Source organism: Leucopleurus acutus (genome assembly GCF_964270905.1).
Source record: "Leucopleurus acutus genome assembly, chromosome: 3".
NCBI lineage: Eukaryota > Metazoa > Chordata > Mammalia > Artiodactyla > Delphinidae > Leucopleurus > Leucopleurus acutus.
The window spans coordinates 82,561,358-82,583,854 of NC_139145.1; the positions used below are offsets into that span (position 1 = coordinate 82,561,358).

At 37.8% G+C, this 22,497-nt stretch overlaps 1 protein-coding gene across 2 annotated transcripts in view; it reads right to left on the reverse strand.

The window, feature by feature from the left end:
• Nucleotides 1–22,497, reverse strand: part of KCNN2 (potassium calcium-activated channel subfamily N member 2) — a 186,989-nt gene that overhangs the window by 39,603 nt on the left and 124,889 nt on the right. The window contains exon 4 of one of the 2 annotated variants that reach the window (XM_082835503.1): nucleotides 5,625–5,766. In XM_082835503.1, coding sequence (XP_082691629.1) covers nucleotides 5,625–5,766 — 142 coding nt within the window. Of the gene's footprint in view, nucleotides 1–5,624; nucleotides 5,793–22,497 lie in introns of both variants that reach the window. The other variant, XM_082835504.1, reaches the window with a different exon arrangement.

A 22,497-nucleotide genomic window follows, 5' to 3' on the forward strand; every position in this document is an offset into this window, starting at 1 on the left:
TGCTGAGAACTACACAGCATTAATACAGGAAATTAAAGATGATTCAAAGAAATGGAAAACTATCCCATGCTCTTGGATTGAAAGAATACTATTAAAATGAGCATACTACCCAAAGCAATCTACAGATTCAATGTGATCCCTATTAAATTACCCATGACATTTTTCACAGAAATAGAGCAAATAATTCTAAAATTTATATGGAACCATAAAAGACCCAGAATTGCCAAAGCAATCCCGAGGAAAAAGAACAAAGCTGGAGGCATAAACCTCCCAGACTTAAGATGATACTACAAGGCTATAGTAATCAGAACAGCAAGGTATTGGCACAGAAACAGACATACAGATAAATGGAACATAATAGAGAGCCCAGAAATAAACCTGCACACCTATAAATGATTAATCTTCAACAAAGGAGGCAAGAATATACAATGGAGAAAAGACAGTCTCTTCAGCAAGTGGTGTTGTGAAAGTTGGACAGCCCCATGTAAATCAATGAAGTTAGGACCCACGCTCACACTGTACACAAAAATAAACTCAAAATGGCTCAAAGACCTAAAATATAAGACAAGACACCATAAAACTCCTAGAAGAGAACATAGGCAAAACATTCTCTGACATAAATTGTACCAATGTTTTCTTGGGTCAGCCTTCCAAGGCAAAAGACATAAAAACAAAAATAAGCAAATGGACCTAATCAAATTTACAAGCCATTGCACAGCAAAGGAAACTATAAACAAAATGAAAAAACCTACAGAATGGGAGCAAATATTTGAAAATGATGTCACCAACAAGGGCTTAATCTCCAAAAAAAACCAAACAACCCAATCAAAAAATGGGCAGAAGACCTAAATAGACATTTCTCCAAAGAAGACATACAGATGGCCAATAGGCACATGAAAAAGATGCTCAACATCACTAATTATTAGAGAAATGCAAATCAAAGCTACAATGAGGTACCACCTCACACCAGTCAGAATGGCCATTATTAAAAAGTCTACAAATAACAAAAGCTGCAGAGGGTTTGGAGAAAAGGGAACCCTCCTACATTGTTGGTGGGAATGTAAGTTGGTGCAGCCACTATGGAAAACAGTATGGAAGTTCCTCAGAAAACTAAAAGTAGAGTTGCCATATGATCCAGCAATCCCACTCCTGGGCATATAACCAGACAAAACTATAATTCAAAAAGATACAAGTACCCCTAGGTTCATAGCAGCACTATTTACAATAGCAAAGACATGGAAACAACCTAAATGTCCATCAACAGATGAATGGATAAAGAAGATGTGGTGTATATATATATATATATACACACACACACACACACACACACACATACACACACACACACAATGGAATACTACTCAAGCCATAAAGAAGAATGAAATAATTCCATTTGCAGCAACATGGATGGACCTAGAGATTATCATACTAATCAAAGTGAGTCAGAAAGAAAAAGACAAGTACCATATGATATCACATGTGGAATCTAAGATACCACACAAATCAACATATCTATAAAACAAAAACCGACTCACAGACATAGAGAACGAACTTTTGGTTGCCAAGGCGGGTGGGATAGGGGAGGGAAGAATGGGAGTTTGGGATTAGTAGAGGCAAACTATTATATATAGGATTGGTAAACAACAAGATTCTACTGTATAACATAGGGAGCTATACTATATTCAATATCCTGTGACAAACCATAAAGGAAAAAGAATATGAAAAAGAATATATATTATGTATAACTGAGTCACTGTGCTGTACAGAAGAAATTAATACAATGTTGTAAAACAACTATATTTCAATAACATTTTTTAAAAAAGAGGAAGGATAGAAGAATAAGGAAAAAGTAAGTAATTGCAACCATTATAGTTTTCTCTTGAAGGGTAATGAGGGACCTTGTCTATTAGGCAATCCTATGATCTTAGGTTTTTAAAATAATACCCAGGGGAAAGGAAGAGATCTTTGTCTCTTAAGCTCTAATATTAGTTAGGTCTTGGTAAAAGAAAAATTTCTACTTGACTTGTTTGATCTATCACAATGGAATTCTTGTTCAGGCATTTCAGTATATGAAGTCCACTTGTTTTAGTATTTTCATAATCATCTATGTATAGCATTGTAAACACAACCTAAAACTCATTTAAAAAGCTTTGCATGATTGTCTTGGATTTACAACTTACATTTCAGGCAAGGAGAAGTTATTTTTTGATAAGACCATTTGTTTCTCTCTTAGAAATATTCTGGAAAACTCTCTCTCCTCATGGTTTAACAATATATTTCTGCCAAGACCATGGCTGAAATGTCCTAAATCTTAATGTCCTTGGCTCCCAAAAATATAACTCATGACATAAATTAAGCTATTTAAAAATTTTAAATTACATTTTAATTTTGAGTTTTTACCAATGAAATGTGAACATCTAAGATGATCCTATGAAATAATTCATTAGCTTTATGAAGAAATAATGCAGTGCTAATTTCTTTATGTCTACATTTTTGAAATAGGAAAGCTTTTTAGGTATTAGCATTCAGATCAACTGTATTTTACTTCAAAGTGAAAAAAAACACATAAAGATATAAATTCTATCAAAATTTCCTAAACACAAGAACAAGAAAATTGAAATATAAAAGAACACAAAGAATCATACTTCAGAGACAATACACAAGATGATTCAGGGATGACCCTGTGCTCTCCCAGGAGTATTGTGAATTGCGCTTCTTTTTCACAATTTATTAAAGGCCAGAGAGATGACTCATGAGAAATGTGACAATATGTATTTTACCTAAACATGCATTGCAAAAGTCCAGGGGAGAATAGGCTGGAAAAAGAAAGAAAAAAAAAAAAAGCCTGAAATTAAAAAAAAAAAGTCATATCTAGCTTAGACAATCCCAAAGTAACAAACTGGTATTTAAACTTCCTGATATCAAAAGCAAAAAAAAAAAAAAAAAAATTGTCTCACAAAAGAGAAACACAGTTCATCTAAAGGAAACTAACCTTTTCTATAGACTCTGAAAAAAATTTATGTCTTAGGAAACTATATTTGTCAGCCACTCTCTGTAATAGTTTCTAGGTAACTGCAATACATAGGCTCTTCATCCCCAGGAAATTTACATGGGATATAACCAATTCCCAGAAGCTCACTCCCAGAAGACTGCTCTGTGGCCTGACTCTGTGGGAATTTATTTGGCCGATGGATAGAGACAATGCAACTCTACACAGTATTTCAATTAGGCTAGTCAAAGAGTACTCAATTTCTCTATATGCAAGTAAACAATTTTTGATTGGGTCAATTAAGAAATGTCTGTTCCTTAAGAGGGAGATGGAATGGAGCTCCTCAGCTTAAGGACAGAGGGACTGTTTTCACCATGAGCTTAGAGGACAGCAGTGAAGTCACTGTAAATTTCACTGCATATAACATTTTTGTGTCCATATAGATTAAAAGTGGCTTATAAAATATTTTCTAAAAATAAACTAGGATCACCAGTGACATCTAAGCAAGGAAGTAGTTCAATGAACTAAATATAAAATTTGTGCCATCAGATGAGATTTTGCAGGAGCTGTTCTTGAGACATTAGGGACAGAGAAAAAAATCAAGGAAAGATAAAAGTATTACAAGATCCAGGCAAGGTTAACCTCAAACTTGGCTCTGATCCGTGGCAAATGAAGAGGTTTGCATAAACCCTGAGTCATACCTGATTCAAGAATAAAAGGGAGGTATCTTGCCAAAAAGCAAAACCAAGGAAATTGTTTCTAAGAAGCATAAGGGGAAAGACTCTGCAATTACCAGTTCTGTGTTTATAAATAGCATCATTCATGTCCCTTGTGGGCTTGTTATGGGCCCTCCAAAAATACATCCATGCAAATTTTATTTCCCAAAGCATTATACTATATAATAAAATGCTATCTTTTGAGGAAAAAGGAAGTGATCCAAGAGTAAACATAAAGGACCATACCAATTTTAATGAAAAAAAATCACTAAAATTCACAAAACTGTACTTTTCTTTTACAAGCAAACAATGTTACATTATGACCCCAAATTATATTTTCCACGAATGGTCATCTTGTTACTACTGTAACCTTAAAATTAGCCCCCAGGTTTTATTTTCACATCTAGCTATTCAGTGCTACTAAGTGGGAGAAGAATGTTCCCACTCTATGTATGTCAATGGGCACTCAGTCCTTCCAGCTAGTTCTGACTCTTGGAACAATCTTCCTAGGCAGCTGCTACAAGGGTACACGCTGCCCTGGCTACCATTCAAAGGCCCTCGCATGGGGAGCCTGTTCCTCTCCTGCCAACTTGTGGGTGGACACAATGAAGGCGTTGGGCAGAGATGCCTAACTTCAGACATTCTGGGAATTTCCTGACTAAGGAGCTTCCAGTACTAGTTCACATCCTTCTGTAGGCAGGAACCAAACAAGTATCAGGATAATGCTCTTTGCTGTAATCCAATGATAAAAAGAAGATAAGAACCTAGGTCACTAAAAGTGGTGCATCTGGCTTAGACATTTCAAAGTTCACACCACATAATAATAAATTTTAGACAATTTGCTAGCCTTTCATTTTCAGACATCTAAAACAAACGGTACACACCAACCCTGGCCACATCATAGTGTGTAAGGGGCAAGGAACATGTCTCAGCCTGCTAGGTGTCCCAGAAGAGTGACACATCACCACAGGCAGCAAACCTCACTCAAGAGATCCCCAAGATCTGGCCTCCCACCCCCAGACTCATGCCACTTTTCCTCTTTACTCTGTACACTCCTGGCCTGGTGGCCTTACATCAACGTACCAAGCTCCTCCTTGCCTCACTCTCTTCAAATAAACTATTTCCTCTTCCTGGAATGCCCTGCCTTCCCCCCACTTTGCCTGGCTACCTACCCTTCCCACCTCAGTTTAAAAGTCAACTTTCCAGGAATTTATTTCTCTTAGTAGATCCCATTCTTCTCCCTCAGTCCCCCCGAATCTGATCAGAAATCTTACTTCCTCACATACTTGTCACAAATGTAAATAACAATGATTTGTTAATTATTTTAAAAAGTAGGCATTCCCCTGTAAGCTCCATGAAGGCAGGACAGAGACAGTTCATCCCTTTCCTGCTATATTCTCAGATGCTAGGCCAGCGCCATAATCGGCACTCAGCAAGTATTTGTTAAAATGATAAATATTATCTAATTATATAATTGGAAAAAAATGTAATTCTTCAACCGTTCAACACATTGCAAGATAGTTATTATGGTCCACATTTTACAGATGAGAGAAGTACATTTCAGAGAAGAGGATTTCACTCAAGTTCACATGGCTAATAGGAAATGGCAGAACTCAGACTTAAACAAAGAACTTCTGACCTTGAAGCTGAAGCTCTAAGATCAGATTTGCTCATCAAATTAGCACATAGCCCACAAAGAGCATTCTAGCAGCACTCTGTCCTCAATGGAGCTTCACAATGAAGAGAATTAGGATGAGAACTATTGATGTTTTCTCTGAACAGAGAACTGATTTATTTATGCTGCCTTCCTGATGTTTGGAAATTGAAGTAGCATACTATGACTTATGCACATGGATGGAATGGTCTAAAGTACTTTCTTGAGTGTTCATCAAAGAGACAGAAAGTGAAAAGACACTTACCATAATTCCAGTGAGCAAACAGACTCCTTTCCCACAGTATGTGTTAGGTACCATGTCACCATAACCAATGGAGAGAAAAGTTATTGATATCAACCACATTGCTCCAAGGAAGTTGCTAGTAACATCCTGTTGATCATGGTACCTGAAAAATAGCAAACAAAGCCAGTCCTTCTTAATTAGTCTAGAGTAGGGCTTCCAAGGGCAGTTTGATTCAATACAGTGAATTTACTAATAGCGTCTATAAAATGCTCTATTTAGAGGTTTTCAAAGCTCATTATTATAAATAAAATTGGAGTTCTACCTAAGCAATCTGAAAGACATCAGAATTTCTCAACTTTAAAAATAATCTGAAAGAGAAACTGTAAAATATGAAAATTGCTTTTCTCACTGGTTTAAGTTGATTAACGCACATTTATCTTTGAATCCTGCTTTGGCCTTGCTCACATCTCATCCTTCCTTGATGCCCACTGATGTGCCCAACTTGTGGAACAATATGCAGTGCCCCGATCTCCCTCCTCCCCTTGGTACCAAAAGGAGCCACGGTGTTCCCTTTGCTACCTTTATTTCTTATTGGGCCAACTCCTAGTCATCTTTCAAAATAAGTTCAGGTGGGAGCCTCTTGTATCTATGCTCCTCCCAACCCATTTCTGGGGCTCCCTCAGTATCCCACATATTCCTCCATCACAGGACTACATTGTAACTGTCTACCTGGAGGTCCTGTACTAGCCATCCTCCTTGAAGATGGAAAATGTACCTCTGATTGCATAATCCATGCCCAGAACTGGAGCTTAATATAAGTTATTACCTCACCAGATACACACAAAGAGTTTATAGTCAAAAAGAGGGAGAGGGATGCAGTTTATCCTCATTATTCTATGAGGTGTCAAATTTTTCTAATGAGAAGAAGGATTTTTATATCAGAAACATATAAAATTTTGCTTGAATTATCAATGTTAAACAGTAACTCTGGCCCATCGTGGGGCACTATTATCCACCATGCATACAACTGTGAGGCCATGCAAGTTGTTACTTTAGAGAAACTTGCCCTGGATGCATGCTCTGTGTAGTCATGGGGCAGAGTAGCCCTCCTCCATGGCAGTCACACCCCAGACTCTCTCTGGTCACTAGAGACATTCCTTGCTCTTCATCCAACTTCTGTAAGGACCACCCTTTCTTCCCAGCTCTCAGATACCACTGGGGGTGGCTTTCCCTTCCTTATTTCTTGCTCTCCAAAGCATGCTGATAATCCCCTAGCTTGCACTCTCTCAGTCCTGCCTTTCAGCTCGACGATATGTCTGTGTAGCCAGAGCTGTGGAGGCAAGGAGGCTGCCCCATGACCCGAGCCCCAGGATTGATCCCATATACAACCTACATTGGGCCAGGGCATTCTCTCCCTCTTTTTTTTTCTGTTCTTCATATCATTCCAAGGCTTCTGCATCTATAGCCCAAAGTGCAGGAAGTTTATAGAGTATAAGCTTTCCTCTGCAGTATCATACCTCTGAAGGGGAGACTGTGGATCTTGCCTCTGTCTTTGGATACAGAAAGGCCTATGCTTAACACTTTGGTACCTTTGTTTTCTAACAAAGAAGAGAGAACTAAGAAATGGTATTTTTTGCTACTTTGGTCTAGGGAAAGACAAACCTCTGCCTGGAGTGAGTGGAACCCCAGAGTAAGGAAGAGTGATGGCATCACTGTATCTTCAAAAAGAAAATGGAAGGGCACGCACACAGGCAGCCAGCCCTGCTGAGGGGCATCCTGTGATTCCCTGGTGATGGGAGGGCAGCAACCTCCACCATTCTACCCCAGGGAACTGCCACTATGACTTAGATGCAGAGTCCCCTCTTCCCAGGATGGCTGGGTGGAGAGGCTGTCATTGCCAAAAGGAAGGTCAAGATGTACTCATATTACTCAGCCTTAAAAAAAGAATGAAATAATGCCATTTGCAGCAACATGGATGGACCCAGAGATTCTCATACTAAGTGAAGTAAGTCAGACAGAGGAAGACAAATATCATCTGATATCACTTATATGTGGAATCTAAGAAAATGATACAAATGAACCTATTTACCAAAAAACCAGACATAGAAAACAAATTTATGGTTAACAAAGGGGAGGGGTAAATTAAGAGTTTGGGATTAACAGATATACACTAATATACATAAAATAAATAAACAACAAGGACCTATTGTATACTACAGGGTACTATATTCAATATCTTGTAATAACCTATAATGGAAAAGAATCTGAAAAAGAATCTAGATATGTGTATATATATATGTGAAAAGAATATATATCTATCTGAATCACTTCACTGTACACCTGAAACTAACACAACATTGTAAATCAACTATAATTTAAAAACAAGATCAATTCCTAGCTTTTAAGGAAGCCAGATGAGTGCATTTCCTCTGAGAAACTGTTAAATAACATGCACATAGGATTAGGGTGACACGATCCATGCTGTCGTTTGGCTACAACATGAGCTACCAGGCTCTGTGGACTGCTCGGGGAGCCTGCTATGCCTGTGTGATGAGGCTTCCATGCGGCCATGTGGTTTTTATTTCAAACAAGACCCTTAGAAGTAAGCTTTGGATGAATAACCCACTCATGGTATTGGGGCTTTCTATGAATAGTCCTCATCAAGCAGTTGCCTGAAACAGGGAATACATTACCCTGGTGTGGGTGTGGGCTACGTGAGAGAGGGGAGGCAAAAGCTTCATGGCCTATTCAACCCTTAATTGTGAGACAAAGTTTCTTCTTAACAAATCATGATTTACACAAAGATTTGATACGTATAAGAGCCAATGGCCCTAATTCCCTGGTGCATATGAAATATGTGTTGAGCCCTCACTATGTGTTCAACACTTGACTTTCATTTTCTCATTTTACATTGATGTCTTAAGACATGGACAACCTTTCTGGCTGAAAAAACTATACTCTTCACCCTTTCTATATCAACAAAGTGTCCTCAATCACTACCCACTTAGAAAATGTGACCACGTCTGAGTGATAACCTCAAGTTATTGCTACATCGCTAGTGACCAGAACACATCTCTAGGCACATGGTGTTCCTTTGGTAGAGCAACTACAAAGAGGAGTTTGAGATTTCATACTGTAAACAAAGGTCTTTAAAGGGGCACCTTCACTGCTCGTGCCCACAGGTAAATCTTCTCAACTTTGGCAAGGGTGTGAAAGTCTTTCTCATCTGTTCTTCCTGAAGCACTTTGATTTGGTTTTCAAAGTTTAGAGCAGTAAATGACTTTAAAAGTTACAATAAAAAGCATTCACTGACTCTCCTTTAGTTACCTACATTTGATAAGTACACAAGTTTTAAATACAATTTAAATACAAATTGCTTCCATCCTCATTAAACTCTTCACCATTTTCAAGTATTATGCCATTATATCATTCAGTTATTATTTGTTATATGTTATGCATGTTATATTGGGTCAGATACTGTAAAGCTGTATTGAAGGGCCTAATTAGAAACAAATATCTTTCTAGGAGTTGGTATTTAAGGGCTTGGGGTTCAATGGTAAATTATCTTTTTTGCTTAATAAATAATTAACCTACCTGAAAAATGGCTCAGAATGGAAAAATAACATTTCATACTCATGTTTTTTTACATTCAGGTATACTTAGTCATGACTAGTCAAGAAGAGGCAGGTAATTAGGACCACATTACCTACTATTAGAACAATAAAGGTTTCTTTCTTGGCAACTCAGAAACAAATATTAGACTTATCAACAGGATGACGTTTTCACTTAGAACACTTCCAGGTTTTGAATTTATGCCAGAGTCACACCACTGTGAACGATCAGTATATACAATTTAAACGGTTAAAAATTTTCAAAACGTTTCTTACAGTTTAAGTTCACGTCACAAACTTACTCAGACAATTCCGACCTTCTCCACAAGGGGAGCTATTCTGGGAAAGACTTGAAGAAATGACTCACATGGCAAAATTCAAATTCTAATGAATATGAATGCTTGTTTAATTAAAATATATTAAAGAAGATTAAAATTAGTGTAAGGAATGCCTAATGATCGCAAGCTTTTTAAAAAAAGGACTTTAGCGTTTAGGGAGAGGACTTATTGCTGTTTTACAGCATTGCATGTTTTAGAGACTTAAAGATTGTAAGATCAGCTTTAATGTTTTAAAAGAAGTAAAACGTTCCTTTTCTTAGTTTCCATTCATTTCTTCATTCATTCTTGACTGTGGGTATACCACTGTTTCTTAAATCACAAATATGGCAGCTTTCCATAATATTTGTTTAAATTCACAAGGGTGATCTTTCCAAGAGCATTACTGAATTCTTCCCGCTCAATGAAGCAGCCTCTGCCCATCACTCCTGCCTCTCTCACAGCACCATTCCATAAGTAACAGGAGCTCTGGCCACAGTAATAGCTGGCAGTTATGCCATCCTCTTCACCAGCTCTTTCTCTACAGGTACATTTCCTTCTGACTAAAACCACCCTCCCCCACCTTCCTAGCCCTGATTTGTACTTTGAGAATCTGCTCATAACTCCCCTTTTCCAGACTCCACATAGCATTTTTAGCATGGTACTCTAGGCTGGACCATAGGTCCTTTCTCTGTATCCTGGGAGCCTCTTATAGATATCTCTCATGCCATCAGTCAATGTCAACATGGGTCATAACATATTATGTATACTTTGCTTATCAAACATGCCCCGAGAATCTAAATTATAAAGAATTTGAGCACAAAGATTATGCCTTACTCATTGTTTTATCTTCACTTAGAAGAATAGAGCAGGGAATTGGTGTTTATTGAATTAATTAATATGACAATATGAAACATTTTTTCTCAAACTGACTGGCCCTTGGCCACATGTTAGGCCTTCAGGATCACAAATATAGAAGTACAAAAAAGGGACAGAAATGAGTCTTTCCCATCAATCAATATGAATCAGATTTGTCATGTTATGTTCCAAGACCTGTAGGTAACTTATAAGTTATTTTTACACATGTGAAAAATATTCAACAATGGAAGCTTACAGCTGACAAACTATGTTTATTAATCCTTTTCCATTAAACATACTATTAATACTACGAATAGCAAAAATACCTTAATTTTCAGCTCTGATCGCAAATGTCAGCCTCAGTTATAGTGAAAAGTATTATGGAGATTCAAATGCATGTGATCAATCTATCATCAATTCTCTCTCCTGAATCCACCATTCTCTCCTGAAATATTGCTAAAATGATAGTAAGGCAATTTAAAAAAGGTATAAGCCCACAATAACAAAAAAGAAAAAAAAAAGAAAGAAAAGAGAAATCAGAGAACGAAAAATAGCACTTTTTTTTTTTTTTGTGGTATGCGGGCCTCTCACTGCTGTGGCCTCTCCCGTTGCGGAGCACAGGCTCCGGATGCGCAGGCTCAGCGGCCATGGCTCACGGGCCCAGCCACTCCGCGGCACGTGGGATCTCCCAGACCGGGGCACAAACCCGTGTCCCCTGCATCGGCAGGCGGACTCTCAACCACTGCGCCACCAGGGAAGCCCAAAAAATAACACATTTTTATACAAACAAAAGGGCATGGGGAATTCTGCTTCCAGCCAAGATGGAACAACAAAGGACGAATTCATGCTGCTTCTTGAAACAACTACAAAACCAAATATTTGAAACAATAGTGAGCAAGACATAGATAATCTAGAAATGAAGAACAATGATCCCTGAGAGATGGTAAACAGCAAAAGCGAGTCATAAAATTGCCCCAGCTTAATGCCTCAAGAAAGATTCCAGAATGTAGCTCAGGTATGGAAATCAGCAGAGCCCAGAGGTCTCCCCAAATTGAGGACAGAGCTGGGAATACAGGGAAGCCATGAGTTTATAGGGCGAAAAACCAGAGAGGAAACATCTGCACAGAGAGAGATCCAGAGATCTGTAGAAAGGTCTCCTTGATTATTCATCCAAGTACTTACTGATTGATATGCACAAGTAAAACGGCAAGGTTGGAGAAGTGAAAATACTATAGGTAAAGTGGTACATTATCACTTGAAGGTAGACTGTAGTAAGTGATACAGTGTCAGGGGAAGATAAAACTGTGACAATTTAGTTATAGTATACCTAAGTGTATAGGTATGCTATAACTCCTAAAAGAATCATTAAAATAATACATCAAAGAATAATAAGTGATAATCTTATAAAGGATATAAGATAGAATAAAAAAAGATAAGCAATCCAAAAGGAGGCAGAAATGGAAAAAAGGAACAGAGACTAGATAGGACAAATAGAAAACAAGTAGCCAGAGGACAGATTTACCCAAGCGTATCTGTAACCACATTAAATATAAATGGCCTAAATACCCAAAATTAAAAGGCATAGATTATTATAGAACCCATGGAAGGTTCATAACTTGGAGAAACCAGATGTCATGCAATGAGTGGGTAAAGTCCAAAGCTGAAAACAGGAGAAATTATGATGTCTAAGTATATGGCATAATAGATGCCCAGGTGCTTGCCCTGCCTGGTATTGCTAGACAACTAACAGGAGATAGAGGTTTGTTCACTGAGGAAACACTGGAGATTTTGATGCAGGCCCCAGCTAAGGTCAGGAAAGATGTTTGGGGCTGAAAATGTGGTAATTAAATTCAAGTTTCCAAGCTGAACAACAACATTCCCAGTTTACTTTCTTCACTCTCTGTTCTTGACCCTATATTAGAACTTACTAATACAGAGAAAGAATATATTTCTCTCTGGAGAAACAGAATAGTTTCAGTGAAAAGACATTCATTACTAACAGCAAGCATTTTCTAATGAAAAATGCAGCTTTCCACTTATCCACCCATAGTGAATTTCACCAGACACTAAGCTCCTCTCTCCATACAAAGTTTCCAATTCCCACTCTTGAACGTGAAAGACTAGCAAATGATCAGTACACATTGGAAGTATACTTTCTATAAAAAAGATACTGACAACAATAGGATGGGAAAGAAAGGAAAGAAAGAAGGGAAAAGGGAGGAAACAGAATAATCTCCAGACAATGGAGAGTGATGGGGTGTGGGACTCCTGAACTTTCTAAGTTATATCATGGAAGAACTAAAGGAAAATATAACATCCATAAAAGGAACAGGATGCTACAAAGGAGTGCAATTAAAGAATAAAAAAGAGGGACTTTTAAAAAACTTAAAATTATAATAAAAAATAATTGCAATACAATTAGAATATAAATCGGTAGAAATCTCCCAGAAAGTAGAACAAAAAGACAAAAAAAAGAAGGGAAAGGGGAGAATAAAGAAGATATATTCTCAGAGAACACAGAGCGTCTAACAACTAACTTCAAAAGGAGAACATAGAAGTGGAAGGAAAGAAATGATATTTTTTTCTATTTCTTTAGTTTTCCAGGAAAACTGGAAGGCAGGCATCTCTAAAGGAAAGTTCTACTTAGTATTTGCACAGAGAATAATGAAAGACCTGTGCCGAGGGTGATCATCGTAAAATTTTAAATACTAGGAATAGAGAGATTATCTTTGAAAGTTTCAAAGGGGAAAAATAGATCACAGATAAACATTAAAAATGGTTGCCTCGCAACAACAGACGTATGGGTCAATGGAACAGAACAGAGAGCTCAGAAATAAACTCACACACCTATGAACAATTAATCTTCAACAAAGGAGGCAAGAATGTACAATGCAGAAAAGACAGTATTGTCAGCAAGTGGTGTTGGAAAACTGTGACAGCCACATGTAAATCAATGAAGTCAGAACACACCCTCACACCATACACAAAAATAAACTCAAAATGGCTTAAAGACTAAATATAGGACATGACACGATTAAACTCCTAGAAGAGAACATAGGCAAAACATTCTCTGACATAAATTGTACCAACGTTTTCTTATGTCAGTCTCCCAAGGCAATAGAAATAAAAGCAAAAATAAACAAATGGGACCTAATCAAACTTACAAGATTCTGTACCAAAAAGGAAACCATAAACAAAATGAAAAGACAACCTATAGACTGGGAGAAAATATTTGCAAATGATGCAACTGTTAAGGGCTTAATTTCCAAACTATACAAACAGCACATACAACTCAATAACAAAAAAACAACCCAATCCAAAAATGGGCAGAAGACCTAACCAGACATTTCTCTAAAGAAGACATACAGATGGCTTAGAGGCACATGAAAAGATGCTCAATATCACCAATTATTAGAGAAATGCAAATCGAAACTACAATGAGGTACCACCTCACATCGGTCAGAATGGCCATCATTAAAAAAATCTACAAATAATAAATGTTGGAGAGGGTGTGGAGAAAAGGGAGCCCTCCTACACTGTTGTTGGGAATGTAAACTGGTGCAGCCATTATGGAAAACACTATGGAGGTTCCTCAAAAAACTAAAGATAGAGTTGCCATATAATACAGCAATCCCGCTCCTGAGCATATACCCAGGCTATATAAAAGCTATAATTTTCGAAAGCTATAATTCAAAAAGATACATGCACCCCTATGGTCATAGCAGCTCTATTTACAATAGGCAAGACATGGAAACAACCTAAATGTCCACTGACAGACGAATGGATAAAGAAGATGTGGCATATATATACATACATATACATACAGGTACAATGGACTATCACTCAGCCATAAAAAAGAATGAAATAATGCCATTTGCAGCATCATGGATGGACTTAGAGATTATCACACTAAGCGAAGTAAGTCAGAAAGAAAAAGACAAATACCATCTGATAGCACTTAAATGTGGAATCTATAACACGACCCAAATGAACATATCTATGAAACAGAAACAGACTCACAGATATAGAGAACAGACTTGTGGTTGCCAAGGGGGAGGGGGTGGGAGAGGGAAGGACTACAAGTTTGGAATTAGCAGATGCACACTATTATGTATAGGACGGATAAACAACAAGGTCCTACTATATAGCACAGGGAATGGTTTCAATATCCTGTGATAAACCATAAAAGAAAAGAATATGAAAAAGTATATATATGTATAACTGAGTCGCTCTGCTGTACAGCAGAAATTAACACATTGTAAATAAATCAACTATACTTCAATAAAGTTAAAAAAAATAAATACTAAAAATGGTTACCTCTAACATTATTTAATTGTATTCACCTGTGTGGGGGGGGTGTGGGGGGGAGAGGAAGGCGGAGGCAATCTATTTCTCCCAGATTTGTAGAGGGGAAGGATGGAGAATCTGGGAGAAGGAACTGAACAGGAGTAATTCCAGCCCTCTCTCTGCTCTGCCTGCCCACAGAGCAGGTGTATTTGGTTCTCTATATGGTAAGCTTCCCAGGCCAGGGGTGATCCAATACAGGGTATAAAGGTTCAGCTATGACTCCATCTAACTCAGTGGTGAATCATCAGAACACCAGGCAGCCCACTGGGATATAGGTCACGTGGTGGTATCCAGATCTGCTTCACATCAGTAATGAAGCTGATAATTTGCTGTCTGCCAATTGAAGACCCAGAGAAGGATGATAAATTAACTCTCTCCAAGCTCCAAATATGCGCATGGAGTTTTCACCTAAAGCAAAAGCAAATAAAATAAGTGATCCAATTAATTAAAGCATATACAAAGAAGTCCAATGAAGGGACATATTTAGGTTCAAAGGAGAAAAGTGCTGAGTGCCAAGTGGCTCAGAAAGGAGGGGTAACATATATCTCTTATTTGCCACTGATCCATATCAAAGGGGCCCACCTGTAGCTGCATATTAGAATCACCTGGAAAGCACTGACAATTACCTATGCAAAAGCCCCATCCTCAATCAATGAAGCCAAGAACTCTTGGGGTGGGGTCATGACAGAGATTTTTTTTTTTAAATTTCCTCTGGTAATTTGTATGTGTTGTCAAAGCTGAGAACTAACTATTAGCTTTATTTCAGAAGTTCTCATTCAGTAACATGTTGAGCTTCTATATGTATAACAGAACTTTCGGAGGCACTGGGAACATGCAGATGGATAAAAAACAGTAAGCATTCATGAGAAACCTAAAATGCAGAAAGGGGGAAAACTGCAAGAAATAATAAGGTAATATACAAGTTGTAATAAATGTGAATATGAGCGGCAAAGGTAGATCAAAAAAAATTTATATAATAGATTAGAAGTAACCACACGAGTGTCCAATATAACACTGACACCTAAAATTACAGTTTTAAACTAAAAAAAATAAATGTAAAATTTTGTAGGTCCAAACCCTTTACTAAAAACCTCTCTGAGTAAGGGTGCTCTAAAGTGAAAACACTTTAATTATATGTATAAAACTACTCAAATAATTTACAGAAATCCCTTCAGCTCAATTTGAATTGCCCCAATCTGTGTGACTTTCTCCTAATCCCTTCTTCATACTCCTACTTTTTTCCCTATCGCTGAGTTATGAAAACACAGACATGACTTTAGGACCTTGGGGATCCCCATATAGACTTCCTTCAATACCAACAAGTATCCAGAGAAAAGCGGCAGAGACAGGCTGTGTAATGTTACCTATAAAACCTAACTCATTTGGGCATAAGCCAGATTCAATTTTTATTAACTGCTTAACTCTTTAACTCTAAAACACCAAAATGAGTTTTCTACTTTAAATTTATTTTGCTCCTTTAACCTTGCACGTTTGGAATTTTTTCTTCTCTTCTGTTAATTTAGAAAAGTCAAAAAACTAAACACTTCTCTCTCTTCCTCTCTCCTTTCCCCCACACTTCCACTTTCCCTCTTCCTTCCTCTCCCTTTCTCTTTCCTCCGTGCCTGTGTGTGTGTGTGTGTGTGTGTGTGTGTGTGTGTGTGTGTGTGTGTGTGTGTGTGTGTGTGTGTGTGTGTGTGTGTGTGTATTTCATTCACAATACAGATACAGAAGATTGATCTTTGGGTAGAGACCATCAGTGGGTATGTCTAAGGGCATAAGATTCCTATGAAATACAGCTCAAAGTCCCGAAAGGAAAAGAGTGTGTAACAGAACATATATAGATTTTCAAATTTGAAGAATTACATTCCTTATGTTTCCCTAAAAAGATGACAAAATGTTTTATTGTCTGACTCTCTATTATTCATTTATGCATTTTCATTTCCGTTAGAGTAAGTGAGTTCAGAAATGACATCTGTCAATAAGCTAACAGTCTTAGATCGCATACCTATATAATTATTTGACGATTATCTATGTTAAAGACCTATAGGAACACAATGGTATCACATCAACATAAGCTAAACAGACCTGAAAAGACTTATCAGCATTCAGGCTCTCTTTGATAAAGGGGGTTAGTGAAATATGCCCAGCTCTAGGAAAGAACTTTCAGGTCAGAGAGCCATGGAGATTAAGTCTGGTTCCTAAAAACGAAGATGGAGGAAGAGCCCAGGGCATAAGTGTCCATCATGAGAGATTTCCTGAATGCAGAACTCGATGTAAGCAGCAGTTCTCAATCCTAGTGCACCTTAAGATGCTCTTGCTTAAGATCTTGAAATATAATTCAAATAATACAACTTATCTATACACATGATTTATAAAACAAAAATCAATATAATATCCTAAATGTAATATAGAAAAATAAGAGAGTAGTAATTTATAATAAATAATGTATTTCAATATCTAAATGCTCGGGCAAGGCTGACCTAGAAGCTTTTTTTTTTTTTTTTTTTTTTTAATACCTTAATTTAAAATATTTTATTGTTAAAAAAAGAGAGAAGGAGTGGGAGAGGGAGAGAGATCCAATTGCTATAAAGGCTAGCTACATTTCCTTTATTTGGATTCCTTTAAGACTCTCCTATATTTACATAATACCCCCTTTCCCCTTTTTTTTTTTTTTTTTTTTTTTTACATCTTTATTGGAGTATAATTGCTTTACAATGGTATGTTAGTTTCAGCTTCACAACAAAATGAATCAGTTATATATATACATATATTCCCATATCTCTTCCCGCTTGCATCTCCCTCCTTCCCACCCTCCCTATCCCACCCCTCCAGGCGGTCACAAAGCACCGAGCTGATCTCCCTGTGCTATGCGGCTGCTTCCCACTAGCTATCTACCTTACGTTTGGTAGTGTATATATGTCCATGCCTCTTTATCGCTTTGTCACCGTTTACCCTTCCCCCTCCCCATAGCCTCAAGTCCATTCTCTAGTAAGTCTGTGTCTTTATTCCTGTTTCACCCCTAGGTTTTTCATGACATTTTTTTTTTTAAATTCCATATATATGTGTTAGCATACGGTATTTGTCTCTCTCTTTCTGACTTACTTCACTCTGTATGACAGACTCTAGGTCTATCCACCTCATTACAAATAGCTCAATTTCGTCTCTTTTTATGGCTGAGTAATATTCCATTGTATATATGTGCCACATCTTCTTTATCCATTCATCCGATGATGGACACTTAGGTTGTTTCCATCTCTGGGCTATTGTAAATAGAGCTGCAATGAACATTTTGGTACATGACTCTTTTTGAATTATGGTTTTCTCAGGGTATATGCCCAGTAGTGGGATTGCTGGGTCATATGGTAGTTCTATTTGTAGCTTTTTAAGGAACCTCCATACTGTTCTCCACAGTGGCTGTATCAATTTACATTCCCACCAACAGTGTAAGAGGGTTCCCTTTTCTCCACACCCTCTCCAGCATTTATTGTTTCTAGATTTTTTGATGATGGCCATTCTGACTGGTGTGAGATGATATCTCATTGTAGTTTTGATTTGCATTTCTCTCATGATTAGTGATGTTGAGCATTCTTTCATGTGTTTGTTGGCACTCTGTATATCTTCTTTGGAGAAATGTCTATTTAGGTCTTCTGCCCATTTTTGGATTGGGTTGTTTGTTTTTTTGTTATTAAGCTGCATGAGCTGCTTATAAATTTTGGAGATCAATCCTTTGTCAGTTGCTTCATTTGCAAATATTTTCTCCCATTCTGAGGGTTGTCTTTTGGTCTTCTTTATGGTTTCCTTTGCTGCGCAAAAGCTTTTAAGTTTCATTAGGTCCCATTTGTTTACTCTTCTTTTTATTTCCATTTCTCTAGGAGGTGGGTCAAAAAGGACCTTGCTGTGATTTATGTCATAGAGTGTTCTGCCTATGTTTTCCTCTAAGAGTTTGATAGTTTCTGGCCTTACATTTAGGTCTTTAATCCATTTTGAGCTTATTTTTGTGTACGGTGTTAGGGAGTGATCTAATTTCATACTTTTACATGTAGCTGTCCAGTTTTCCCAGCACCACTTATTGAATAGGCTGTCCTTTCTCCACTGTACATTTCTGCCTCCTTTGTCAAAGATAAGGTGATCATATGTGCGTGGGTTTATCTCTGGGCTTTCTATCCTGTTCCATTGATCTATCTTTCTGTTTTTGTGCCAGTACCATACCGTCTTGATAACTGTAGCTTTGTAGTATAGTCTGAAGTCTGGGAGCCTGATTCCTCCAGTTCCTTCTTTCGTTCTCAAGATTGCTTTGGCTATTCGGGGTCTTTTGTGTTTCCATACAAATTGCAAAATTTTTTGTTCTAGTTCTGTGAAAAATGCCAGTGGTAGTTTGATAGGGATTGCATTGAATCTATAGATTGCTTTCGGTAGTAGAGTCATTTTCACAATGTTGATTCTTCCAATCCAAGAACATGGTATATCTCTCCATCTATTTGTATCATCTTTAATTTCTTTCATCAGTGTCTTATAATTTTCTGCATACAGATCTTTTGTCTCCTTAGGTAGGTTTATTCCTAGATATTTTATTCTTTTTGTTGCAATGGTAAATGGGAGTGTTTTCTTGATTTCACTTTCAGATTTTTCATCATTAGTATATAGGAATGCCAGAGATTTCTGTGCATTAATTTTGTATCCTGCCACTTTACCAAATTCATTGATTAGCTCTAGTAGTTTTCTGGTAGCATCTTTAGGGTTCTCTATGTATAGGATCATGTCATCTGCAAACAGTGACAGCTTTACTTCTTCTTTTCCGATTTGGATTCCTTTTATTTCCTTTTCTTCTCTGATTGCTGTGGCTAAAACTTCCAAAACTATGTTGAATAAGAGTGGTGAGAGTGGGCAACCTTGTCTTGTTCCTGATCTTAGTGGAAATGCTTTCAGTTTTTCACCATTGAGGATGATGTTTGCTGTGGGCTTGTCATATATGGCCTTTATTATGTTGAGGAAAGTTCCCTCTATGCCTACTTTCTGCAGGGTTTTTATCATAAATGGGTGTTGAATTTTGTCAAAAGCTTTCTCTGCATCTATTGAGATGATCATATGGTTTTTCTCCTTCAGTTTGTTAATATGGTTTATCACATTGATAGATTTGCGTATATTGAAGAATCCTTGCATTCCTGGAATAAACCCCACTTGATCATGGTGTATGATCTTTTTAATGTGCTGTTGGATTCTGTTTGCTAGTATTTTGTTGAGGATTTTTGCATCTATGTTCATCAGTGATATTGGCCTGTAGTTTTCTTTCTTTGTGACATCCTTGTCTGGTTTTGGTATCAAGGTGATGGTGGCCTCGTAGAAGGAGTTTGGGAGTGTTCCTCCCTCTGCTATATTTTGGAAGAGTTTGAGAAGGATAGGTGTTAGCTCTTCTCTAAATGTTTGATAGAATTCGCCTGTGAAGCCATCTGGTCCTGGGCTTTTCTTTGTTGGAAGATTTTTAATCACAGTTTCAATTTCAGTGCTTGTGATTGGTCTGTTCATATTTTCTATTTCTTCCTGATTCAGTCTTGGCAGGTTGTGCCTCTCTAAGAATTTGTCCATTTCTTCCAGATTGTCCATTTTATTGGCATAGAGTTGCTTGTAGTAATCTCTCATGATCTCTTTTATTTCTGCAGTGTCAGTTGTTACCTCTCCTTTTTCATTTCTAATTCTATTGATTTGGGTCTTCTCCCTTTTTTTCTTGATGAGTCTGGCTAGTGGTTTATCTATTTTGTTTATCTTCTCAAAGAACCAGCTTTTAGTTTTATTGATCTTTGCTATTGTTTCCTTCATTTCTTTTTCATTTATTTCTGATCTGATTTTTATGATTTCTTTCCTTCTGCTAGCTTTGGGGTTTTTTTGTTCTTCTTTCTCTAATTGCTTGAGGTGCAAGGTTAGGTTGTTTATTCGAGATGCTTCCTGCTTCTTAAGGTGGGCTTGTATTGCTATAAACTTCCCCCTTAGAACTGCTTTTGCTGCATCCCACAGGTTTTGGGTCGTTGTGTCTCCATTGTCATTTGTTTCTAGGTATTTTTTGATTTCCTCTTTGATTTCTTCAGTGATATCTTCATTATTAAGTAGTGTATTGTTTAGCCTCCATGTGTTTGTATTTTTTACAGATCTTTTCCTGTAATTAATATCTAGTCTCATGGCGTTGTGGTCAGAAAAGATACTTGATACAATTTCAATTTTCTTAAATTTACCAAGGCTTGATTTGTGACCCAAGATATGATCTATCCTGGAGAATGTTCCATGAGCACTTGAGAAAAATGTGTATTCTGTTGTTTTTGGATGGAATGTCCTATAAATATCAATTAACTCCATCTCGTTTAATGTATCATTTAAAGCTTGTGTTTCCTTATTTATTTTCATTTTGGATGATCTGTCCATTGGTGAAAGTGGGGTGTTAAAGTCCCCTTGACCTAGAAGCTTTAAGAAGCAGTCAGTTGTTTGCACCTATATGTAAAAGCACTTGCATACAGTTCAGTCTGATGAAAGTGTATGGTTCTGAATTCAAATGCCACAGGGGCATGGTCATACCTAATGTGATTTTCTAAAATGTGAAAAACTTTTGGTCAAATTCCAAATAAAACAAATGACAATTTTCCCTCAATTTACACACTAATAACATTATTTAAAAATCAAGCATATGTTACAATTGAGCAAAAATATTTTATGTTTATATTTTAAATGGATTAAGGTCTAAACTAAGAAGATTATAAATAGGTTTTTAGTACACAGAGTGTCTACCAGGTGAGTCTAAGGTCAAATGGCATACAGAACAGTTCTTTGTTGGGTGGGAATGTCCCATACAAACAGAATACAGAGCATCCCTGGCCCCACTGATTGACAGCAAAAAACCCTTTCTCTGGAATGGCTCCAGGGAATAAAACTACCCCCAGTGAGAACCAGTGGTCCAGAGTTTCAGGGCAGCTGGCACTGTGCAACAGCCATCAGAAAATCTGGAGCTAGCTTCATTTCAACACATCTGGAGTGCAGTGAAACTAGAAAACCATGGAATTCGGCACAAATTATATTCTGAAGCCCCGGCTACTCCCCAGGCTATCAAAAAAATACCAAGTTCCAGAGCAATGTTATAACCACGGCTTGCATTTCCACCAAGGTTCTCTTCCTTCTTTGTTTCTTTACTAACTTCCCAACCAATAGTTATTTTAATTTTTCTGGAGCGAGGTCCATTCCTTCCACTCCTGCTATGTGCCAAGCATCCTCCACACACTGCTCCTCTAAGGGGAAGGTGGAAGCCAGGAGACAGACCTGGAGACACACTTGGTCAGGCCCCAGATTTCCTTACCAGAAAGTCAATTTTTCAAGCACTCCCTTACCAAAATCACTTAGTACAATTCACGTCTGACACACGCCAGGCTCTACTAATAGCAGAGAGCATGTCTACACTGGCCTGGCGGGCTGTGGTTTTAGAAGCCCCTCTACCCTCAACCCTCCATGATTTTCCATCCGCGTGACAGCCTGCAGAGCTATTTACTTCCCTTCTGGGAAGAGCGGCGGGCAGACCGTCACTAGGTGGCAGTGCCACACTGATTTATCCCCATGGCTGCCTGGCTGAGTTTGGGCCGACCAGTGCCAGAGTCAGCTTGTGAGGGGACTTTCCTGAGAATACCTTCAGGCGAAAGCCCCTCTCCTGGGCATCCTGGAAGAACGGGCTGTTCCACTGAAGAAACAGCCACTACAAGTGATACACACGAGCCCAGGGCCACTCCTACACCT